This window comes from Stegostoma tigrinum, chromosome 11 (assembly GCF_030684315.1).
Source record: "Stegostoma tigrinum isolate sSteTig4 chromosome 11, sSteTig4.hap1, whole genome shotgun sequence".
NCBI lineage: Eukaryota > Metazoa > Chordata > Chondrichthyes > Orectolobiformes > Stegostomatidae > Stegostoma > Stegostoma tigrinum.
The window spans coordinates 18,418,500-18,439,744 of NC_081364.1; the positions used below are offsets into that span (position 1 = coordinate 18,418,500).

At 43.6% G+C, this 21,245-nt stretch overlaps 1 protein-coding gene across 3 annotated transcripts in view; it reads left to right on the plus strand.

Moving 5' to 3' along the window:
* The window catches only part of cidec (cell death inducing DFFA like effector c), a 43,427-nt gene extending 22,581 nt beyond the window's left edge, over positions 1–20,846 (plus strand). Inside the window, exons 1-6 of one of the 3 annotated variants that reach the window (XM_048547787.1) lie at positions 952–1,049; positions 11,898–11,972; positions 13,931–14,069; positions 18,465–18,614; positions 18,919–19,106; positions 20,511–20,846. In XM_048547787.1, the coding sequence (XP_048403744.1) occupies positions 11,920–11,972; positions 13,931–14,069; positions 18,465–18,614; positions 18,919–19,106; positions 20,511–20,646 (666 nt within the window). In that variant the 5' untranslated portion in view covers positions 952–1,049; positions 11,898–11,919 and the 3' untranslated portion in view covers positions 20,647–20,846. Of the gene's footprint in view, positions 1–951; positions 1,050–9,187; positions 9,302–11,897; positions 11,973–13,930; positions 14,070–18,464; positions 18,615–18,918; positions 19,107–20,510 lie in introns of those variants that run through there. The other 2 variants (XM_048547786.1, XM_048547788.2) reach the window with 2 other exon arrangements.
* Positions 20,847–21,245: the final 399 nt, after the last annotated feature.

The window sequence follows — 21,245 nt, forward strand, 5'->3', positions numbered from 1 at the left end:
CCACTATGGCAAACGAATTCAGTTTTTAAAAAAACTAGAGTTACAAGTTAGTGCAATGGTGACAATTGTCACCGATCGTCATAGAAAATTCACAAATCTTCTTCAGGCAAGGGAACGTGACAGTCTTACCCAGTATGGCTTACATATGACTCTGAACCTACAGAGGTGTGGATGGCTCCCAACTGCCCTCTGGGCACTTAGCCAGTGACGCCCAGATCTCATGTATTTGAAATTAATTAGATTTTGTGGGATTGAACAAAAGCCCTAAATTGCTGATGCATAATTTCATGAGCTAACCAGACATCGAAAAATCTGGAGCCAAAAGACTGTTGAAATAAATGCAGGATTTTAACAGAAACTTAGAAATTAGTTCAGGTTGCGGTGGAGGAAATCAGATATGACAAACAAACCATATCTTTTTGGCACATGTCCAAGTGACTTTGGAGTAGAGCTACAGTGTTCTTCGTGTACATTTCACAATCAATATATTTTTGTGAAAATGATTACCTCATTCTGCCTGACCAATAACTGTAGGATTATAAAATCATACCAACAATTTGTTACGTTATCCATCCATCACCATTCTAAAGTCTACCATTACAGCATCATTTTTTTTCATCATTTCAAAAGCTTTGCATTTAGCAATCCATCCATTCATTTTCAATGCCTTTGAGCAACTTGTAAGCACATTCACTTTAAACCTATTCAGTACTTACTGTTTTCATATCAGTAAATATTTATTTGTTAGTGGTCGCTTTTCTTAAAATTACTGTATGGTTACGACAAGATTTTAGGTTGGAGAAAATTTGAAGGTGTTCTTGTTGGTACTTTTGTGTAAGATTAACCGATGATAAAAAAAACGACTTGTCAAGTAGGCAGCATGTTGTCTGTGATAGGGTCACAGTTATTGGGGGTGGGGGGAGGAGAGGGTCACGCGGGGTAAAGTGGCCAGATGTTGTCTGTGCACCAGGACGGTGTATAAAGAAGGGTCCTTGCCGGAAATTCCTTTTAGGATTGGGCGTGTTAATCTAAAACTTGACTTGCCTCGGGTGAGTACAGCCTAGACGCTGGTGTAAAATAACTGTATAATCTGTACTCTTCAGGGAGAATCTCCTGAGTTCAGCGGTGGAGCGTGTATCGTTCAGCATTAGTAATTGGATAGGACGGGGGATCGGCGAGTTCACCAGGTCATATGTTCTCAACAGTTGCTCCTGGTATTGGGGTGGCTGGCGTTAGAGCTGGTTATGTGAGCCTGTAGCATTATGCCGACAGAATTCTTTCCTTTTTTGGAGCCAATCCCGCTCCCTTGGGGTTAATTGATTATCGCGATTAATGAATTCTAATTAAACCGTTGGAATAAGGTTCAGGTGACCAAATGTAACACGTATACAAACGCTTTACCGGAAACGTTCTAAACTTGACAAATGTTTCCTTTGAATGTGGATATGAGGTTACGCCTCCCTCCTTTACAATAACACTAGCTTTATTATTCCTAAGGAAAATATATAAACCGGGAGAAATAAAAAGACAAACCTCGTCCTAATGACAAATAGAAATTAAAATGATATCTAGGGGAAAAGTCAGGTCTAGGCCCGAAACGTCAGCTTTTGTGCTCCTGAGATGCTGCTTGGCCTGCTGTGTTCATCCAGCCTCACATTTCATTAATAGGATTTCGACCCTGGTTTAGAATTCTCTTCATTGGCGTAAATGAAACGCTGAGGGGATGCGTTAGTAAGTTTGCTATGAACTTAATGATAAACCCTTGGATATGCAATCACTGTCAGGAACCTTGGCTACAGCTTACCTGTGCAATTGGGAGAACTGTTGGCAGTTTTAGATTATTTTTAACCCCAGAACAATACAAATTATTGCTGCTGCCTTATTATTCAAACTGCTGGGCAGTCTGGAAATGTGCATTGCTTTTTATACCAAACATCTGAGTTGCAGCCAAAGTTTAAAAAAAAAACAACTAAAACAGAGCCCTCCGTAAGGATTGAACTTTTTAAATCTGCTGAGGTTTTTAAAATTCACTTTTAGAAGTGTCCCTTAATATAGATACTGGACCAAATGTAAACCTTAGAAAGATTACTTCTGTCCCTGCTACCAACTGCTTCCTTAAAATACTTACCAAGGGATAACCAGGCCAATAGAAAATGGAGTTTCACGTTTACAGACCAAGCTCCATATCTGCACTGTTAATACCCGTATCACTTTTGCAACATTCAGCTCTGAAAGATGTTTACTTTTTTGCAGAAAACCTGGTCTGTTCTCTTGTTTATCGTTTATTTGCTAACTTTTCTCGAAGTATTGTTTACCCATTCCGCCTATATTCATTGCACAACAAAAACCAAACTGCAAGTCAATCTGTTTTGGTGACCTCTTTCCCCAAAATTCACTACCTTGTATTCAAACCTTTCTGCAACCTCTTGCAAATCTATCTCCTCTTCTCTCCTGCACACCACCCCCCCCCCCCTGCCAATTCTGACCTCAGCATTTTCTTCCTTTGGTTTTGAAGTTATAAGCTCTTGAACTCCCCCTGTATTTTCTCTTCTGCCGTTCTCCTGTGAAACCTACCTTTGATTAAACTCTGCTCTAAAGTCCTTCTGCTAGTTAATAATGAATTTAATTGATTTTTTTTTTGTTCATCAACTTTGGGCATTTCTTGTCAGGTCCTAATTGACCTCTGAGTGATTAAGAGTGGTGCGCCTTGCTGTGGTTTTGGACTCGAGTGCAGGCCAGATCAGGCAACAATGGCTGATAATCTTTCCTGAAAGGATACCTGTGAACCAGATGAGCCTTTGAATGATAGCTACAGAATCACTGATAATAAAATGTGAGGCTGGATGAACACAGCAGGCTCAGGAGCACAAAAGCTGACGTTTCGGGCCTAGACCCTTCATCAGAGAGGGGGGATGGGGTGAGGGAACTGGAATAAATAGGGAGAGAGGGGGGAGAGGCGGACCGAAGATGGAGAGAAAAGAAGATAGGTGGGGAGGAGAGTATAGTTGGGGAGGTAGGGAGGGGATAGGTCAGTCCAGGGAAGACAGACAGGTCAAGGAGGTGGGATGAGGTTAGTAGGTAGGAAATGGAGGTGCGGCTTGCGGTGAGAGGAAGAACAGGTTAGGGAGGCAGAGACAGGTTGGACTGGTTTTGGGACGCAGTGGGTGGAGGGGAAGAGCTGGGCTGGTTGTGTGGTGCAGTGGGGGGAGGGGACGAAGTGGGCTGGTTTGGGGAAGCGGTGATTTTGAAGCTGTTGAAGTCCTCATTGATACCATTGGGCTGCAGGGTTCCCAAGTGGAATATGAGTTGCTGATCCGCAACCTTTGGGTGGCATCATTGTGGCACTGCAGGAGGCCCATGATGGACATGTCATCTAAAGAATGGGAGGGGGAGTGGAAATGGTTTGCGACTGGGAGGTGCAGTTGTTGCGAACCGAGTGGAGGTGTTCTGCAAAGCAGTCCCCAAGCCTCCGCTTGGTTTCCCCAATGTAGAGGAAGCCATACCGGGTACAATGGATGCAGTATACCACATTGGCAGATGTGCAGGTGAACCACTGCTTAATATGGAAAGTCATCTTGGGGCCTGGGATAGGGGTGAGGGAGGAGGTGTGGGGGCAAGTGTAGCATTTCCTGCAGTTGCAGGGGAAGGTGCCGGGTGTGGTGGGGTTGGAGGGCAGTGTGGAGCGAACAAGGGAGTCACGGAGAGAGTGGTCTCTCTGGAAAGCAGACAAGGGTGGGGATGTAAAGGGGGGGGGTGGGTGGGGGTGGGTGGGGGTGGGTGGGGGGGGTGGGTGGGGTGGGTGGGGGGGGGGGTGGGTGGGGGGGGGTGGGTGGGGGGGGGTGGGGGGGGTGGGAGGGGGGGGGTGGGAGGGGGGGGTGGGAGGGGGGGGGGTGGGAGGGGGTGGGGGGGGGGTGGGTGGGGGAGGAGAGGAAGGGGGGGGGGTGGTGGGGGGGGGGGGGGTGGGTGGGGGGAGGAGAGGAAGGGGGGGGGGGGGGAGGAGGAGAGAGTTGTGGTCCTTGAAGAACTTGGACATCTGGGATGCGTGGGAGTGGAATGTCTTATCGTGGGAGCAGATGTGGCAGAGGTGGAGGAATTGGGAATAGGGGATGGAATTTTTGCAGGAGGGCGGGTGGGAGGAGGTGTATTCTAGGTGGCTGTGGGAATCGGTGGGCTTGAAATGGACATCAGTTACAAGCTGGTTGCCTGAGATGGAGACTGAGAGGTCCAGGAAGGTGAGGGATGTGCTGGAGATGGCCCAGGTGAACTGAAGGTTGGGGTGGAAGGTGTTGAAGTGGCTGAACTGTTCGAGCTCCTCTGGGAGCAAGAGGCGGTGCCGATACAGTCATCAATGTAATCGAGGAAGAGGGACTGTTCCACGTAACCTACAAAGAGGCAGGCGTGGCTGGGGCCCATGCGGGTGCCCATGGCCACTCCCTTTGTCTGTAGGAAGTGGGAGGAATGGAAAGAGAAGTTGTTGGGGGTGAGGACGAGTTCGGCTAGGCGGATGAGGGTGTCGGTGGAAGGGGACTGGTTGGGCCTGTGGGACAGAAAGAAGCAGAGGGCCTTGAGGTCATCTGCATGCAGAGTACAGGTGTATAGGGACTGGACGTCCATGGTGAAAATGAGGCGTTGGGGTCTGTCAACTTTTGAATTCAATACAATTCTTGAAACGAAATTAAACAATTTGGGATGGTATGATTTGAATCCATGTTAACTATTGTTAGGTTGGGGGTTCTGTTTTACTAATCCAGTGCCACCATGTCTCCCTTTAAGTTCATTTTTCCCTTCCCATGTAAGTCCAATTAAATGTTGTTGAAATGAGCTGAAAATTTTAGCTGTGTGCGCGTGTGTGCGCGTGTGCGTGCGATCAAGGAAGTGGCTTTCTGCTGACTAGATTATTTTTCCTCCTCTCCGTCTTGCAGCAGATCATGTAGTAACTTAAACAAAAAATTGCCATTACAGCACAGTCCTTCAACTTTCCGCCTCAGTTTTTTTGCTTCTGAATTGTATTTATTCCCTCTTCATATTTTTGACTGTCAAATAAATGTAACTGGATGCTGGAGCAACAGTATGATGTCATGGAGTCAACCATTGCTTGGTATAAGTACCCTACCGTGGGTGGAGGTAGAAAAAGTCTGGAAAGAACATCGGAAGAAGTGCATAGAAATTTCTTACTTTCTGAAAGAGGTACAGACCACATTAATGTAAGCAGTTAATGATAACTTGTTGTTGTAGGTAATTACTAAGATGAGACCCTGGCATATGATTACCACTTATACACTACTTAGACCATTTATTAGCATTCCTACTTACTTTTTAAAGAATAAGCCTGAAGACTTGCTTTGTTTTTCCTGAGCTGGCCTGCCCTGAACCTAAAATGCTTTTTGGTGTTAAAAACATGAGGATCACTGTTCATTGGAATCCAATGTTGATGCCACAATTTAATAATTGTAAAATTTCTCAATCCAAGCCGTGGCTGCCTAAGGTCTTCGTTTGGATACAGTGCTTCATTGCCTTTTCTTTTGTTTATTCCTCAAGAACGTTGGACTATCCCTGATCCCGGAAAGTGTTCCTGAACGTGCTCAGCCAGCAACCACATCTCTAACAGGAGTCATCATAGTCATGGATAACGAAGTGTGACGCTGGATGAACACAGCAGGCCAAGCAGCATCTCAGGAGCACAAAAGCTGATGTTTCAGGCCTAGACCCTTCATTAGGGAGGTCTTTGAAGGGTCTAGGCCTGAAATGTCAGCTTTTGTGCTCCTGAGATGCTGCTTGGCCTGCTGTGTTCATCCAACTTCAATCTATTATCTGTAATCTTTTTTGGCCTGTTTTTATTTTCAGTTGTCTTATTAGCAGCATTGAGTGAGACTGTGGGTTCAATTCCACCCTCTGGCAACTGTCTGGAGTTTGCATGCCCTTCCCGTTCTGCATGGGTTTCCTCTAGATGCTGTGGTTTCTTTCTGCAGTCCAAAGATGTGCAGGTTAGGTGGATTGGACATGTCAAATTGCCCATAGTATTCAGGGATATGCAGGCTAGGAGGCTTGGCCTTGAAAAATGCAGGGTTACAGGAATTGGGCAGGGGACTGGGTATGGATGGGATGCTCTTGAGATGGTTACTGTTGACTTGATGGCCTGAATGGCCTGCTTCCACACTTTCTCTAGGGATTTTGATTTTTGATTCTGTCACTTCCTTTGGCCTGCAGTCCAGGGATGTTTAATGGTTAAGCACAAGTTGTGACCTTCACAGCGCACCAGGCCACTAATATGGGTCTGCTGGGGATTGTGGTTCCTTTTTCACATCTCCATTTTGAAACTGTCAGAAAGCCCCCCCCCCCCCCCTGCCCTTTTTAAAAGAGAGCCTTTTGGCTTGACCCATTTTGGACTAAACCCATAAGATATTTTTCTGCTGAGGAAGAAGTTACATTCCCTTGTACTTCTATGGCACTCATCATTTCCTGTTTTAATCCTTGGAATGTTTGTGTTCAGTGAACTCATACTTAGCAGTTACATTGTCAGACAGACTCGACTCCTCAGTCTTGCTTTCAATGAACTAGTGCCTCCTTCCACAAGAATAAGTAATTCAGCATTTTGATTCATGGTTATGATAGTATATTTTGTTCCAAACCATAGAATCTCTTGGCTTTATTTGGTGCTTTATTTGGTTAGTAAGTCCCTAGATCTGTCCAGGTCATGCCCAAAATGTTGCCTACTCCTTTCTCCCAGATGCTGCCTGACGTGTTCTTCCAGCCTCCTGTTTGTCTGCCTTGGATTACAGCATCTGGGGTTGTTGCTGTTTTTGCCTTGATTTGCTACCTTACTGGTTCCTAATTAACATGAAAATTTGGTGGCCTGGTCCAGGCCACCAATGCTGTATATAAGCAAAATAAACAACACTTGCCCTCCCTCCATACACTTCCTTTTCTGTCTTTATGGCATTGAATCAGAACAAAGTATGCAAGGTTCAGCTGGCTTCCTTTTGTAGTCTTTATAGAACATACTGATGTCACTGGCTTACTCTTTATTTACTGTGCAGACATTGTAGGAACTGCAGATGCTGGAAAATCTGAGATAACGGGGTGTGAAGCTAGATGAACACAGCAGGCCAAGCAGCATCCGAGAAGCAGGAAGGCTGATGTTTCGGGCCTAGACCCTTCAGAAATGGGGGAGGTGAAGTGGGTTTTGAAATAAATAGGGAGATGGTGAGGTGGATCGAAGATGAAGATAGGTGGCGAGGAGACAGAAGGTCAAAGAGGTGGGGATGGAACCAGTAAAGGTGAATGTAGGTGGGGAGGTAGAGACGAGATAGGTCAAGGGGTTGGGATGAGGTTAGTAGGTAGAGATAGGGGAGAGGCTTGAGGTGGGAGGAAGGACAGGTTAGGGAGGTGGGGACAAGTTGGGTGAAGGGTAGGGGACATTTTGAAGCTTGTGAAGTCCACATTGATACCTTTGGGCTGCAGTGTTCTTAAAGAATTAGTTACTGTTCCCACAACCTTAAGTGGCATCATTGTGCCACTGCAAGAGGCCCAGGATGAACATGTCGTCTGAGGAATGGGAGGTGGATTTGAAATGGCTCTCAACTGAGATGCAGTTGCTTAGTGCAAACTGAGCGTAGGTGTTCTACAAAGCAGTCCCCAAGCCTCCACTTGTTCTCCACAATGTAGAGGAGGCCACGTCGGGAACAGAGGATGCAGTGTACCGATGGTATCAATGTGGACTTCACAAGCTTCAAAATCTCCCCTTGCCCACCGCATCCCAAAACCAGTCTGGTTCATCCCCGTCTCCTAACCTGTCCTTCCCCTCACTTATCTCCTCCTCCCACCTCAAGCCCCACCCCACCCCATCTCCTACCTACTCACCTCATCCTTCCCCTTGACCTGTCTGTCTCCTCTCCACCTATCTTCTCCTCTATCCATCTTCTACCTGCCTTCCCCCTCTCTTCCTATTTATTTCAGAGCCCCCTTCCCCTCCCCCTTTTCTGAAGAAGGGTCTAGACCTGAAACACCTGCAGAACACCTCCGCTCAGTTCACAACAAACAACTGCACCTCCCAGTCGCAAACCACTTCCACTCCCCCTCCCATTCTTTAGATGACATGTCCATCATGGGCCTCCTGCAGTGCTACAATGCCACCCGAAGGCTGCAGGAACAGCAACTCGTATTCCGCTTGGGAACCCTGCAGCCCAATGGTATCAATGTGGACTTGACCAGTTTCAAAATCTCCCCTTCCCCCACCACATCCCTAAACCCGCCCAGTTTGTCCCCTCCCCCCACTGCACCTCACAACCAGCCCAGCTCTTCCCCTCCACCCACTGCATCCCAAAACCAGTCCAACCTGTCTCTGACTCCCTAACCTGTTCTTCCCCTCACCCATCTCTTCCTCCCACCCCAAGCCGCACCCCCATCTACCTACTAACCTCATCCCACCTCCTTGACCTGTCCGTCTTCCCTGGACTGACCTATCCCCTCCCTACCTCCCCACCTATACTCTCTCCACCTATCTTCTTTTCTCTCCATCTTCGGTCCGCCTCCCCCCCTCTCCCTATTTATTCCAGATCCCTCACCCCATCCCCCTCTCTGATGAAGGGTCTAGGCCTGAAACGTCAGCTTTTGTGCTCCTGAGATGCTGCTGGGCCTGCTGTGTTCATCCAGCTTCACATTTTATTATCTTGGATTCTCCAGCATCTGCAGTTCCCATTATCTCTAGACCTGAAACGTCAGCTTTCCTGCTCCTCTGATGCTGCTTGGCCTGCTGTGTTCATCCAGCTCTGCACCTGATTATCTTTTTTGTATACTGTGGATCTTTGTTCTCTCTGCTTTATAGGTTTTTCTCTGATCTATTCTTTTTGTCTGAGGGCATGTTCTAATTTTCAAATGGTTTTTAATGCAAAAATCAACAGGAAGGATATGCCAAATTCTTGTATGTTTGGTGATTCCTATTGGAGTAGCAACTCTCCCATTATCACTGACAATGGATCAATAGTTTAAATGTCTGACTACATGTTCTTCCAAAAATATTCAAAACTACCTGAATAAACTTTGTTTCAAGACTAGATTGTTTCTCCTTCCTCACACCCTTAAATTGGGACAATGTTGGAATGTGACTGTATGCAAATTGATTGGCAAACCCTCTGTACTTTGCTGTGGAGCAATAACTAGGTTGTTGGTAGAACTTTGACCTGTGTGTCATCCACCTACTTTATTGGAATCTGAACTCTTAAACTAGTCAGAATCAATATTGGCTGAGAAAAGGCTTAAAGGGTTGACCAGAAGCTCTAATTTTTATAAGTTTAGCTGAAAAGTGAGTACCATCTTTCCATTTTGATTCTGCTTTTTCTCATTTCAGAGTATGTATTTTACTCAGCTCTATGTGAATTGGCAATGTTTGTAGATCTATACAAGTTACCTTTCCTCTTAATTTTTAGTTTCAGTCGTCTCCTGTATAAGCATTGAGATTTTTAACTGCTTCCCCACTATAGGATGTAGGATTCACTGAGAATGCCAGTGCTTGTTGCTCATTGCTATCGCTGTGAACTGAGTAACTTCCTTAACTACCCTTTGAAATGGAGTCAACCACCTATGTGGATTTGGTTACATGGAGGGCAGACTGTCTAAAGACAACACATTTCCTTACCTTGGTAGCATTAGTGAGCTATGAGGTTTTCTATCATCGATGACTGAAAGTTATAGAATTGAAATTGATTGTGAACTGTGTTCTTACAAATTAGTCTGGACCTATTTTGAATTTCTAGTGTAAGGAGATTGTTACTGTGCTAATATTTGTTTCCCTTCTGTCCACATATGAAATAGTTCTGAAACTAAATTTGCCTTAAAGTTCAGTATCAAACTTGTCACTTTACAGACTTGAGTTTCCCAGACTGTGGGCCATGGTGCCCAATGGGGTTGCAAATACTAAGGCAGCTTTGGAATACTGTTATCAACAGCAAAGCCCTTTGTGTCTCCACTTTTACATCCCTGCATACTTTTAATGGACCCACAGCTACCCCTTCACCCTCAGTCCCACAGTTCTCTCAATTTCCCATCGTGGTAGTTGGTTACTGTGACCAAAAGTTTGGGGAGCACTGCTTTAGAGGGGAGTGTGTACCTTATACTCAAACTACTTTTATTGCTCTCTTAATCTGTCAGTGAAAAGATTGTAGCCTTGCCACATGTTTAAGAGTTGGAAGTAGATTCTGTTGACCTAAGGACATGGATGAGCATTGGGAGCTTTGTAATCCCAGTGTGGATATCTGTTCAATCTGCCAATACATTTTCACTTGGCCTACTTCAAAACACTCCAAGGATACATAAGAGTCATTTGTGATTTTATTTATTTTTTTAAACCACCAAGGTATTGGGGCAGATGAGCAAAAGCTTGGTCAAAAGTTTTCTTTTTGAAGGGAAGGTTCAGAGGCAGAGACAAAGACCTATGGATGGAATTCCAGAGTTTGGATCACTGCTAGGTGAAAGCATTGCTGTCAATGCTGTAGCAATGAAACTGACATGTAAAATGCATTGGTAAGAAGAGTACGTGTGACTTAGAGCTGGAGTAGGTTAGAGGTAGGAAGTAGTGATGCCATGGAGGAATTTTTAAAAATTGCTGATTTCAACCAGGAGCCAATATAAGTAGCAAACATAAGGGATGCAGCCTTAGTGCAAATTAGGATAGAAGTGTTCTGAGCTTGGCATTTCCTGAAGCTTATGGAGGATAGGATGAGGATAGCCAAGGGTTAAATGGAATGACCAATTCTAGAGCTAGCAGAAGTGTAGATGAAGGTTTCAGCTGAAGAGGAGTGAAACTCAAAAGGTGGAGTTGGGGCAGCTTTAGTGAAGGTGTGACTGTGGTTAGAAATTCAGTGTTTGAAAACCCTTAAGGATCAAAATGCTTCCCAACTTTTACCTGCAGAATTTCTGCTCACCTAACATTTGAGGGTGGACAAGCTACCTGGGTGTGGGGAAAAATCTGGATAAGGTGGTGGTGCTGTAAAGCATTTCTTCATGTGCAGAAAGCACCAATGGTAAGGCTTTTGAACAATGCCTCTGAGGAGCTGCTTGTAGATGTAGGCTCCTTTTGAGGACATGAGATCAAGGTACAGCAATAGAAACTGCTTACAGGGGTTTTTCCATCCTTAAAGACAGAAGCAGACAAAGGCTGTCCCATCCAATGGTGTAGGGACACTCGAAGTTGCTGTTCAGTCTTGTCAAAGACTACAGTCGGATTTAGGGTCGGGGGGGGGGGGGGGGGGGGGGGTGGAAAACAAAAAGGGGTTTTTCTTAGAACTATTAAGGTTCTCATCTGTGATCTGTTTTGTCCAGTAGTAGGAACCTGACTACTGGAATTCAAAAATGAAGGGTGTGTATGGGATGGTGGTGGCGGAGAAGTAAATGACATCACTAAAGAATTAAGGAAATTGGGAGTGGAGAGAAGGAGTGCAGTAGTTTAAGGTTTGGTCATGTGATTTGCTGTGTATTGACAACGTTTTGGATATTCATCTGAATTGTAACTGCCCTTTCACTACTATGTATTATGCACTTGTATGAGGGTGTTCTAAACTGACTGGAGTGAGATAAAGTGCAGGCAGAGGTAATTGCTGAGTTCAAAACTTTGCCCTTCAACTTGAATCCAGTTGTCTCCTGTATAAGCATTGAGATTTTTTCTGCTTCCCCACTATAGGATGTAGGATTCACTGAGAATGTCAGTGCTTGTTGCTCATTGCTATCGCTGTGAACTGAGTAATGTCCTTAACTACCCTTTGAAATGGAGTCAACCACCTATGTGGATTTAGTTACATGGAGGGCAGACTGGCTAAAGACAACACATTTCCTTACCTTAGCATTAGTGAGCTATGAGATTTTCATTAATCAACATTCTTAAATTGTTTTTTAAAATTTGGCAGATTGTATTTGTGAAAGCTGAAAATGGAATATGCAAAGAAATCTCTCAACTTCTTATCTCCCAGTTCCATCTCTAGGTAAGATCTTCACTAATACTGTTCTTTTAAACGTAGGTAGAAAAGCAGTCTGAATGGAGAGACTTACAATCTGACTTGTGGGGAGTATTTGCCACTAATTTTGTGGAACCAACAAGCAGCTTGGGAATCAGTACTATATTTTAAATACTTGTGCAAGAGATTGTATTGCTGGCCTACCAAGATGGTGCCTGCATAAACATGAAATTACTAAGCCAGAGACTGAAATGTGAGCTAGCCATCTTGTTCCTTCTGTGAAGGAGTGAAACCATCTGGAGAAGGAAGACTGAGGAAAGTGTTCTGTTCCAATGTCACTGAACAAGATACCCACCATGTGTACATGCTGACAGTGAGTGTAAGTTGTAATGTTAAGCCAATATAATCTTCCTACAGTCTAGGGAGGTGTTGTGCTTTGCCAGGGTAGTGCATTGACAGTCCAGCCCTATTGTTCTTGGAGTGATCACATGTAAATATTTCAGAACCCTCACCCCATCCCCCTCTCTGATGGGTCTAGGCCCTAAACGTCAGCTTTTGTGCTCCTGAGATGCTGCTGGGCCTGCTGTGTTCATCCAGCCTCACATTTCGTTATCTTGGATTCTCCAGCATCTGCATTCCCATTATCACTAAATATTTCATAAGTTGAATACTTTGTTAAGACTTCATAAAACTCCCAATTTACCTGATTTTTCAGACTCTATTCACAGTACAGACCATGTTTCTGCTATTTAAAAAGTCTAATTTATTATAAGTAAATAGGTTCTAGCTTCAGGTAAACAATTATTCATTGTCATCTAAACTTTTTAGTTAGAAACCTAATCACCTAAAAATCACCCTTAAATACAGTTTCTGTTCACAGGATCTGCTGAGATGGTTCTTGTGCTGAACAGAAAACTGTTTCTGTCTTCCTTCTCCAGATGGTTTCACTCCTTTGCAGAAGGAACAAGGTGGCTAGCTCACATTTCAGTCCCTGGCTTATTAATTTAATGTCGGCTCTCAACAACTTCTGAAGGGAAGATTTAAAACTGGGTTTCTTCTGGTCCAGAGACCAGACAAGTTCCTAAGCTGGTGAAGATCTGATGGTTTCAGTCTCTCAGACACCTGATAATTGATTGCTTAGTCCACAGCCTAATCAGTTTCTTGCTGAATCTCCACTTATCCATCCTCTTCTCTCCAGTCTGCCTGCACCTTCTCCTGTTTGAACCAGCAGCTGTGTAAACAGTGCTCAAATGCATTCCTGGTACTTTTTAAACTCACTAGTGCTTCAGCAATACTTGGTACTTCAAACTATTTTCTCACACATAACAATCAAAAATACAAAATGAAAGCACTGTCTTGTGGCATTATCACTGGACTGTTAATCCAGGAAGCCAGGTAACATTCTGGGGACCCAGGTTCAAATCCCACCATGGCAGATGGTGGAATTTGAATTCAGTAAATATCTGGAATTAAGAATTTAATGATGGCCATGAATCCATTGATTGTTGGAAAACCCATCTGGTTCACTAATGGCCTTTAGGGAGGGAAACTGCCATCCTTATCTAGTTTGGCCTACATGTGACTCCAGACCCACAGCAATGTGGTTGGCCCTCTGCTGCCCTCAGGGCAATTAGGGATGAGCAATAAATGTTGCCCATCCAACGAGGCCCTCCTCCTTTTAAATGAGTAAAGTTGGGGGGATGTGGAAAATCTTGCTATAGAAAGCAGTATGGAGCTGGAGGAACACAGCAGACCAGGCAGCATCAGAGGAGCAGGAAAGCTGATGTTTCAAGTTGGGACCCTTCTTTTCTGAAGGGTCCTGATCCAAAACATCAGCTTTCCTGCTCCTCTCCCTGGCCTGCTGTGTTCCTCCAGCTCCATGCTGTAATGACTCCTGCATCAGCTGTTCTTACTATTTCTTTGATTATGCCTACTACCGTAAAGAATGAAAAGGTGATGAAGTCATATATAACTTTTCAAATTAGGTGTGTTTCAGCTAGTGCATCAGCAACATCACAACTGTTAAACAGTACTCCACAGCAAAGACCATACCGGGTGTGCAACTGGGATCGGAGCCTTAAGAAGGGCATCATGGCTGCAGGTCTTCGTGATTTAATGGATAAGGTGAATATTGGCTTGTTAATCCATCCTCGTGAAGTTTGTTTTGGTGTGGGCTGGCAGTAGTCATTTGAGGTGCCAACTGCCTGAGCGAGTCCTAATTCTTTACTTCACATTTTCTTTTTTGAGCCCTGTATGCACGCACCAAAGCGGATGTAATTTATATTGTTAGAACCAACTACTTAGCTGGTTGTATGTGCCATCGAAAGCCAGTCTTGGTCCTTTTTTTCTCTTAATCCAATCTGGAAGTAAATTGGATTAAAAAGCCCAATATGTAACAAGTCTTAAGCACTTTAAGGTGAAAATTGTGTATTCTGGTTCTTTTGTTCAACTAGTGAACTGAATAGATGTTCCCTATAATTTGTTTTGCCTTGGAGTGGTGCCGGCAATGTCAAACTTGTTACAAATGTCTAATCTTCCAAACAAAATAAAATTGACTGAGTTGCCCCACAGCTGTGCTGAAGGTGTTCTTGGATGTATGTAGGCTGAGGAATTCTACAGTTTTGATATGTAGCAATAGATGGTGTTTAATGCTGATAAACACACCATTGTGTGGCAATGTTTATATGTACCTCACTTGGATGTGGTACAGAACAGTGGCAAGAGTTCATCAAACCTTTACCCTGATTGGGAATAAACTGGCTGCAGTACAACCCCCATTTATCAAGGTTAGCATTCCAGTTAATGTTTGCTTAATTGTTCTCCCTTCCTAACGCCCCTGTCCCAAATCAATGTGGATGTTGGGGGATTCCATGGTACTGCCAAAATTCTAATTATAGTAGGCCCCATTCTTAGTCATTGGCCCATCGGGCACTTGTTATCTGCCATTTGCCAGTCTACATATAGTTTAGTGCAGAACCTAGACAGAGATTGTCTCTTAATGAATGGATCTGAAGAAGTAGTGCAACAGTCAGTGATTTAGATACTTCAATTTTGTGGGATTGAAGGTTCTTTAAAATTGCAAATATTTGGTTCCTGAGCACTAGATTCTGCCACCCACTAACATCTTCCTCACTGACTCCAGCTACTCAAGTATTTTCTGAGACTGCTTAGTGGCATATGGATGAATATTACCATAACGTCCAATAGTAGCAGTAATTTCTCTTGTACTTTCCAGACCTGAAAATAGATGTTTTGTAGTGGCTCTGGCCAAATCTACTACTTGGCAAACAGGTGTCATGTGATAACTTGTTCTGCTGTCAAGTCTGAGGTGGAAACTGTCCAGATTAAAATCTTGCTTTTTGCAGTTAGGCTGACCTGGACAGTTTCTTGGTCTGGCAGCATACATTACAATTGCACTACAGGCCACCAAATGTTATGACAACTTGAACATTTTCTGGCAGCAAGTGGTTAGAATCTAGAATAAACTGGCTGAGTGAATGTGGGTTTATTTGAGGGAGTTGCATGAGAATCTTTGAAGGGGTGGTGTGGACTTGTTGGGCCAGATGGCCTGATTCCACACTGTAGGGATTCCATGATTCTATGAAACAGAACTGCCTTACACTCATCCATCCTCTTGGTTAGCTCTTTGAAAAACTCAGATTTGTCTGACATGATTTCCCATGCACAAATCCATGCTGATCAGACCTTCTCTGTCCAAATGTTGGTTGACCCTGTCCCTCGGTGTCTTCTCCAATAGCTTTCCTATCACTGTCAGGCTGACTGGTCTGTAGTTCTGTCTTGTCTTTGCTACGTTTATTAAACAATGGAACAACATTAGCCACCCTCTAGTGGCTCAAGATGAAGCAAAAATCCCTCAGGGCCTCTGCAACTTCTTCTCTTGGGTCCCACAACATCCAGCAGACTTGATCAGGCCCAGGGGATTTATCCCCCTTAATGTGCTTTAAGCCTGTATACACCACCACTGTAACGTACACGCAATCCAAAACCTCCCCACTTGCCCTTATTTCTTTAGCATCCCTGATTCTCTCCTCTGTAAAAACTGAGGAGAAATAATAATCAAAAATCTCCACTGTCTCATGTGGCTCCACACATGGTCATGCTGATCTTAAAGGGGACCTATTCTCTCCCTAGCCACCCCTCTTAGTCTTCTTATAGCCATAGAACCTTTTTTGTGATTATTTTTAACCTTCTCTGCCAGATCTATTTCATTCCCTCTTGTTCCCCTTTTTTAGCCCTCCTGATTTCCTTTCTCCAGTAAACTCCTGTTTCTCCTATATAACCTCTAGAGATTCCTTTGATCCCCACTGTCTGTTCCTGAGCTATGCCTCCTTTTTCTGGTCAAAGCCCTCAATATCATGTCATCCTGGGTTCCCTTCTTCTGCCAACCTTGCCTTTCATCATGAAGGAATGTATAGTCCTGAAGTCTGGCTGTTACACTTTTTAAAAGGCCTCCCACTTGCCATAGGTCCCTTTGCCTGCAAACAAACTACACCAATCAACCCCTGCAAGTTCTTGTCTAATTCCATCAAAATTTGCTTTGCCCTAATTTAGAACTTGAACCTGCAAATCCAGAAAAGATCCCAATGACCCAGGAATCTAAAATCCCTACCCCCTACACTAATTCTTTTAGCCACACCTTCATGTGCCATATCCTCCTGTTCTTGCCCTCACTAGCATATTGGCACTAGAAGTAATCCAGAGATTGCCACCAAGGTCCTGATTTTTAACTTTTTTTTTTTCTGAACCCACTATAATCACGCTGCAGGACCTCATCCCTACTTCTGCCTAGGTCATCTGTGTCAACATGGACAATGACTTCTGGCTGCTCACCCTCCCCTTGAACATTCTGCAGCTACTCAGACTGGACCTTGGCACCTGGGAAGTAACACATCATCCTGGATTCCCATGTGCAGCCACTGACTCTCCTGTCTGTCTTTCCCCCCCCCCCCCCCCCCCCACCACCACCCCCCCCCCTATTGAATCTCCTATCACTAAGGTTCTGTTTACCTTTTTACCCATTCCTGCTGTGCCCCAGGGCCAGTTGTGCCATTCATCTGGTGACTGCTTTCCCCTGAACAGTCACACACCTCCCTACCCCCAACAGTATCCAAAACATTATAGCTGTTTGAGGGGAATGGTCACAGGGGACCCCTGCTCTCTTTGCCTTTCCTGGTGGTCACTCATCTACTCTCTCTGCCTGCACCTTAGCTGTGACCACCTCTGAAACTCTAATCTGTGATGGGCTCAGCATCTCAGATGGTTCTGAATGCATCCAGCTCCTAAAAACGTCCTCCCTGGAGCTGTAGCTGGGTGTACCTCCCACAGGACTAGTCATCAGGGATGATGGCAGTCTCCCTGAGCTCCTACGTCCTGCAGTAGGAGCATGCCACTTCCCTGACTACCATCTCAAAAGCTAAGACTAAAGAGAAAAGGTGAAAGGACTTTGCCTGAGTTTACCTGTAACTGTTGCTGAACCACTGCTCACCAAAGCCTCTTAAGGGTCTAGGCCCGAAACATCTGTTTTTGTGCTCCTGAGATGCTGCTTGGCCTGCTATGATCATCCAGCTCCACACTTTGTTATCTTGGATTCTTCAGCATCAGCAGTTTCCATTATCTCTTGAGCCAATGCCTTACTTCTCATTCTGCTACCAACAAACTTGCAATAGCAGAACCGCTTTCCTGCTTACTTTTTTGTTTAGTCAGGGGAGGGAAGGAAACACTACAGTGATGTAATGTTTTGAGGCTTAAGTACTCCTTAATATCCGGCCCATGACAATCTGCTCCTCAATGCAGGTGACTGCTTCCAGGCTCTAATGTATTCACCAAAGTGACGCCTCTCCCTCTCAGTTGCCCTCTGCTGGAAGGTACTCACTCACTTCAGAAGTTCAAGTGTCTAAATGGCCTTGCCATAACTAGTGTTAAGTTTCTAGGGCTGGATTCGGACTGACCTTCATTTTAAATCGATTGCATCCCTGTCACATCAAGTGAAGCAAATTGGTGCTGTAGAATCTTGACAGGAAGCAAAGTAGTATTGCCCAATGTCAAATAAAACTACATAGCATGTCAGTTACAAATGTAACTAGTGATCCCCAAAGTTAATTTTTTACACTTTCTTTTGAATGCTGATATAAAAGTTTGTTTTAGTGATTTCCAAAACAACTAGGTGTGAAGTTTTCATGTCTTTTGGATCCAAGGTAATGGTCAATTGTTTTATCTGAATTTATGACGTACAAACAAATCAGTGAACTGTTTGTCCCCTTGAGGAAACTTCATTTCATTTGGTCTCAGAATATCATGATAGTAATTTCATCTTTTTAAAATTGAAGCTAACCTTGCGTGGACTAGACTTTCCTATTACTTGTTGAAATAATGCTAGGTTCCTTAAAGTACTCCCAAGAGTAGTCATGACCAAACCTGTTTCTTTTGGGTATTTTTTTCCCTGCCACCTTTCCTGTTCTTGTCACTGTTTTGGATATCAATTTTGCTCCTGTGTTACAGGTACAAGAATCGTTACATACAACATCCAGTGTGTCTCTGCTACTGGAAGAGGATGGGACATGCATTGAGACAGAAGAATTCTTTCAGACAGTACTTGATAATACACTGCTCATGGTGCTTGAGAAAGGACAGAAATGGACACCATTGGAGGTGAGGGCTGCATTAGTGTTTCTTTGGGGAAAGATGTTTACATTCTGTAATCTTAAAGATTTGCTTCTAACAATTACTCCTGCAACATGTTACAGCTCTAGTCTAAACTGGTCTTGCACGTGAATGTTCTTCCATAATCTGCCCCAGCTTTATCATGGCTGGAACTGGAGAAGTTTGTTTGTACAAACAACTGTTTGCAATATATTTGGTACCAGTCCATAAGCAAACAGTTGCAATTCTACAAGCTTGTAGTTATCCTGAAGCTTCCTTAGCTTGCTGAGAATTATATTTTTTTAAAAAACAGAACAGTGGTTTTCATCTTGGATTCACTGATAAATTACGCAGAAGAAAAGATGTTGCCAGAATAACCTTTGACCTCTATAAAGAAAATCCTCAGGATTTTATCGGCTGTCTGAGTGTGAAAGCGACACTGTATGGATCATACTCTGTATCATATGATGTCCAATGTGTAGGAGCCAAAAAAATAATGAGGTAAGAAAATTCCAAACCCAGTCACTTGGTGAATTAAGTATTTTGTGGCTCCAGCCTTTTAATAACCTAAAAGTAGAAAAACATTGGTAATGGGATTGCTGGTGTTACCAGCATCTTATGATGCAACCATAATGGACCTGGTCTCCTGCTTCCTGCTTCTCTTCCCTGTCTTTTTTCCTATATTGTAAAGGAATTACTCTTTATTTCACTTCACTGCACCCCTGCAGGCAACATTCCCATGTTTCCTTGTTGGAACTGTTGTATGTTGATTTCTAGCTTTAGAAAGATTACTGAACCAGTGCATTCAAACAATATATTATTCCTGTAAATACAGATTTACAGGACATGGTCTTGCAATGCTACTGGTAGTTATTATTCCCCCTTAGGTTGTAATGTCTTTTTAAACACTACAGAAAGGCTTCTTTTGTCCCAGATATTAACTACAACAAAGGCTACCTTCAACGTTTGCCCTCCCATGCTGTTCTCTTCCCCCCCCCCCCCTCCAAAAAAATCAGTCTCCAAGAGAGAGGAAGCAATCAGTCCCTGCAGTAAACAATTTTATGCTGATCACAATTTCAACCTCCACTTAAACTTTGTAGTGCTCCTACTTCATTTTTCTCTCCCTATCTCCCTTGTCCCTCCATTTTATTACACTGGGTTTGGCACTTACACTATTAGAATTTTCTCAAATCCCTCTACAACTTTATTTCTCTCTCCCTTCTGTCATCCTCTATTTTTGATGGTAACAATCATCCTTTCCTTGCTTCTTTCACATGTCTTTGCCTTGTGAGGTGATTCCTTTCAGAGATAGGAATTGCATTGCTGGAAAATCTCAGATAACAAGGTGTAACAGCTGGATGAACAGCAGGCCAAGCAACATCAGGAGCAAGAAAGCTGATATTTTGGGCCTAGACCCTTCATCAGAAATGATTCCTTTGCTCTTTTTAATGCTACTTTTTCATCTCTTATCATAGTGATCATGTAATGAAACCTCCATATGTTTTGCAGCTTTGGTTAATCAAGTTATTGGATTGAGAAACATCAATTGTATTCTTAACTGCTATCATACCAGAAACAACTGAAAATTTAAATGGTAACACAGTTGAGATGAATGGCCTGTTCTGCTGTACACTTGTTGTGACTGTAAAGTTGCAACTTCTGTTACTAACATTTACCTACCCATTTCCCACATCTACAGTCCATAAATTCTAGAAGAAATGTTCTCGACTCTAATCAAGCACTAACTACTTGTGGGCTCTATGCTATAAAAGCATTTTTTAATTACTGAATGCAGCAAATCGAAACTTGGTTTCCACAGTAATTCTTACACTTATTTGAATTTTATTTAATGCTACCTATTTACTAAACACTTTAATATTTTTTCTTCCCCTTCTTCCTATTTAGGGAAGCCTTGCGTTTGACAATGTTCACAATGCAAGCTACAGGTCATGTGCTCCTTGGAACTTCATACTATATGCAGCACCTGCTGGATGAGGATGAGAAACGGGCAGCAGTCAAACCTTTCTGGGCACTCGAATGAACTGTTTGCCCTCCTACTTTTTTCTTCTTGCCAATGAACTTTAACCAGAGAGCTCTTTTTTTGCTACAGTTTTGTAGCATCAGCATGAAATTGCCCTGCAAGTATGTCACTGCAATGTGTTTCATGGTCAATTTGTTCAAGAGTGTATAATCAGACCATCTGGATTGATGGTATGAAGTAAAAAGTGTTAATTACATGCATCTGCTACTTTCAGGGTTTTCTACTCAAATGAACTTGAATGCATCTGCTTTATTGCATCAATCCTGAACAAGCTATACTAGTGCTGTAAACACTAATTAGAGGTCAGCTCAGGTGTTGTGGAATAATTAATTGCAATACTGCAATCTTCAAAAAACTACTCCTTTTCTGCAAAACAGACACTGCCTAATGTTCTCTCTACATTGCCTACATCCAGGTAAACTTGGGCTATTTAAGTGACCAAATGACTTGAGGATAGTCAGGAAAACAGCACATCACCACCAGTAAAGTTTGCAGACCATATTAGTTTTGTTCCTCCTTCCCTGACCCCACCCTCATTTTAACCTCCAGCGGCAATAATTCAGCCACATGCTAAAACAATCTAACCTATTTTGACTGCA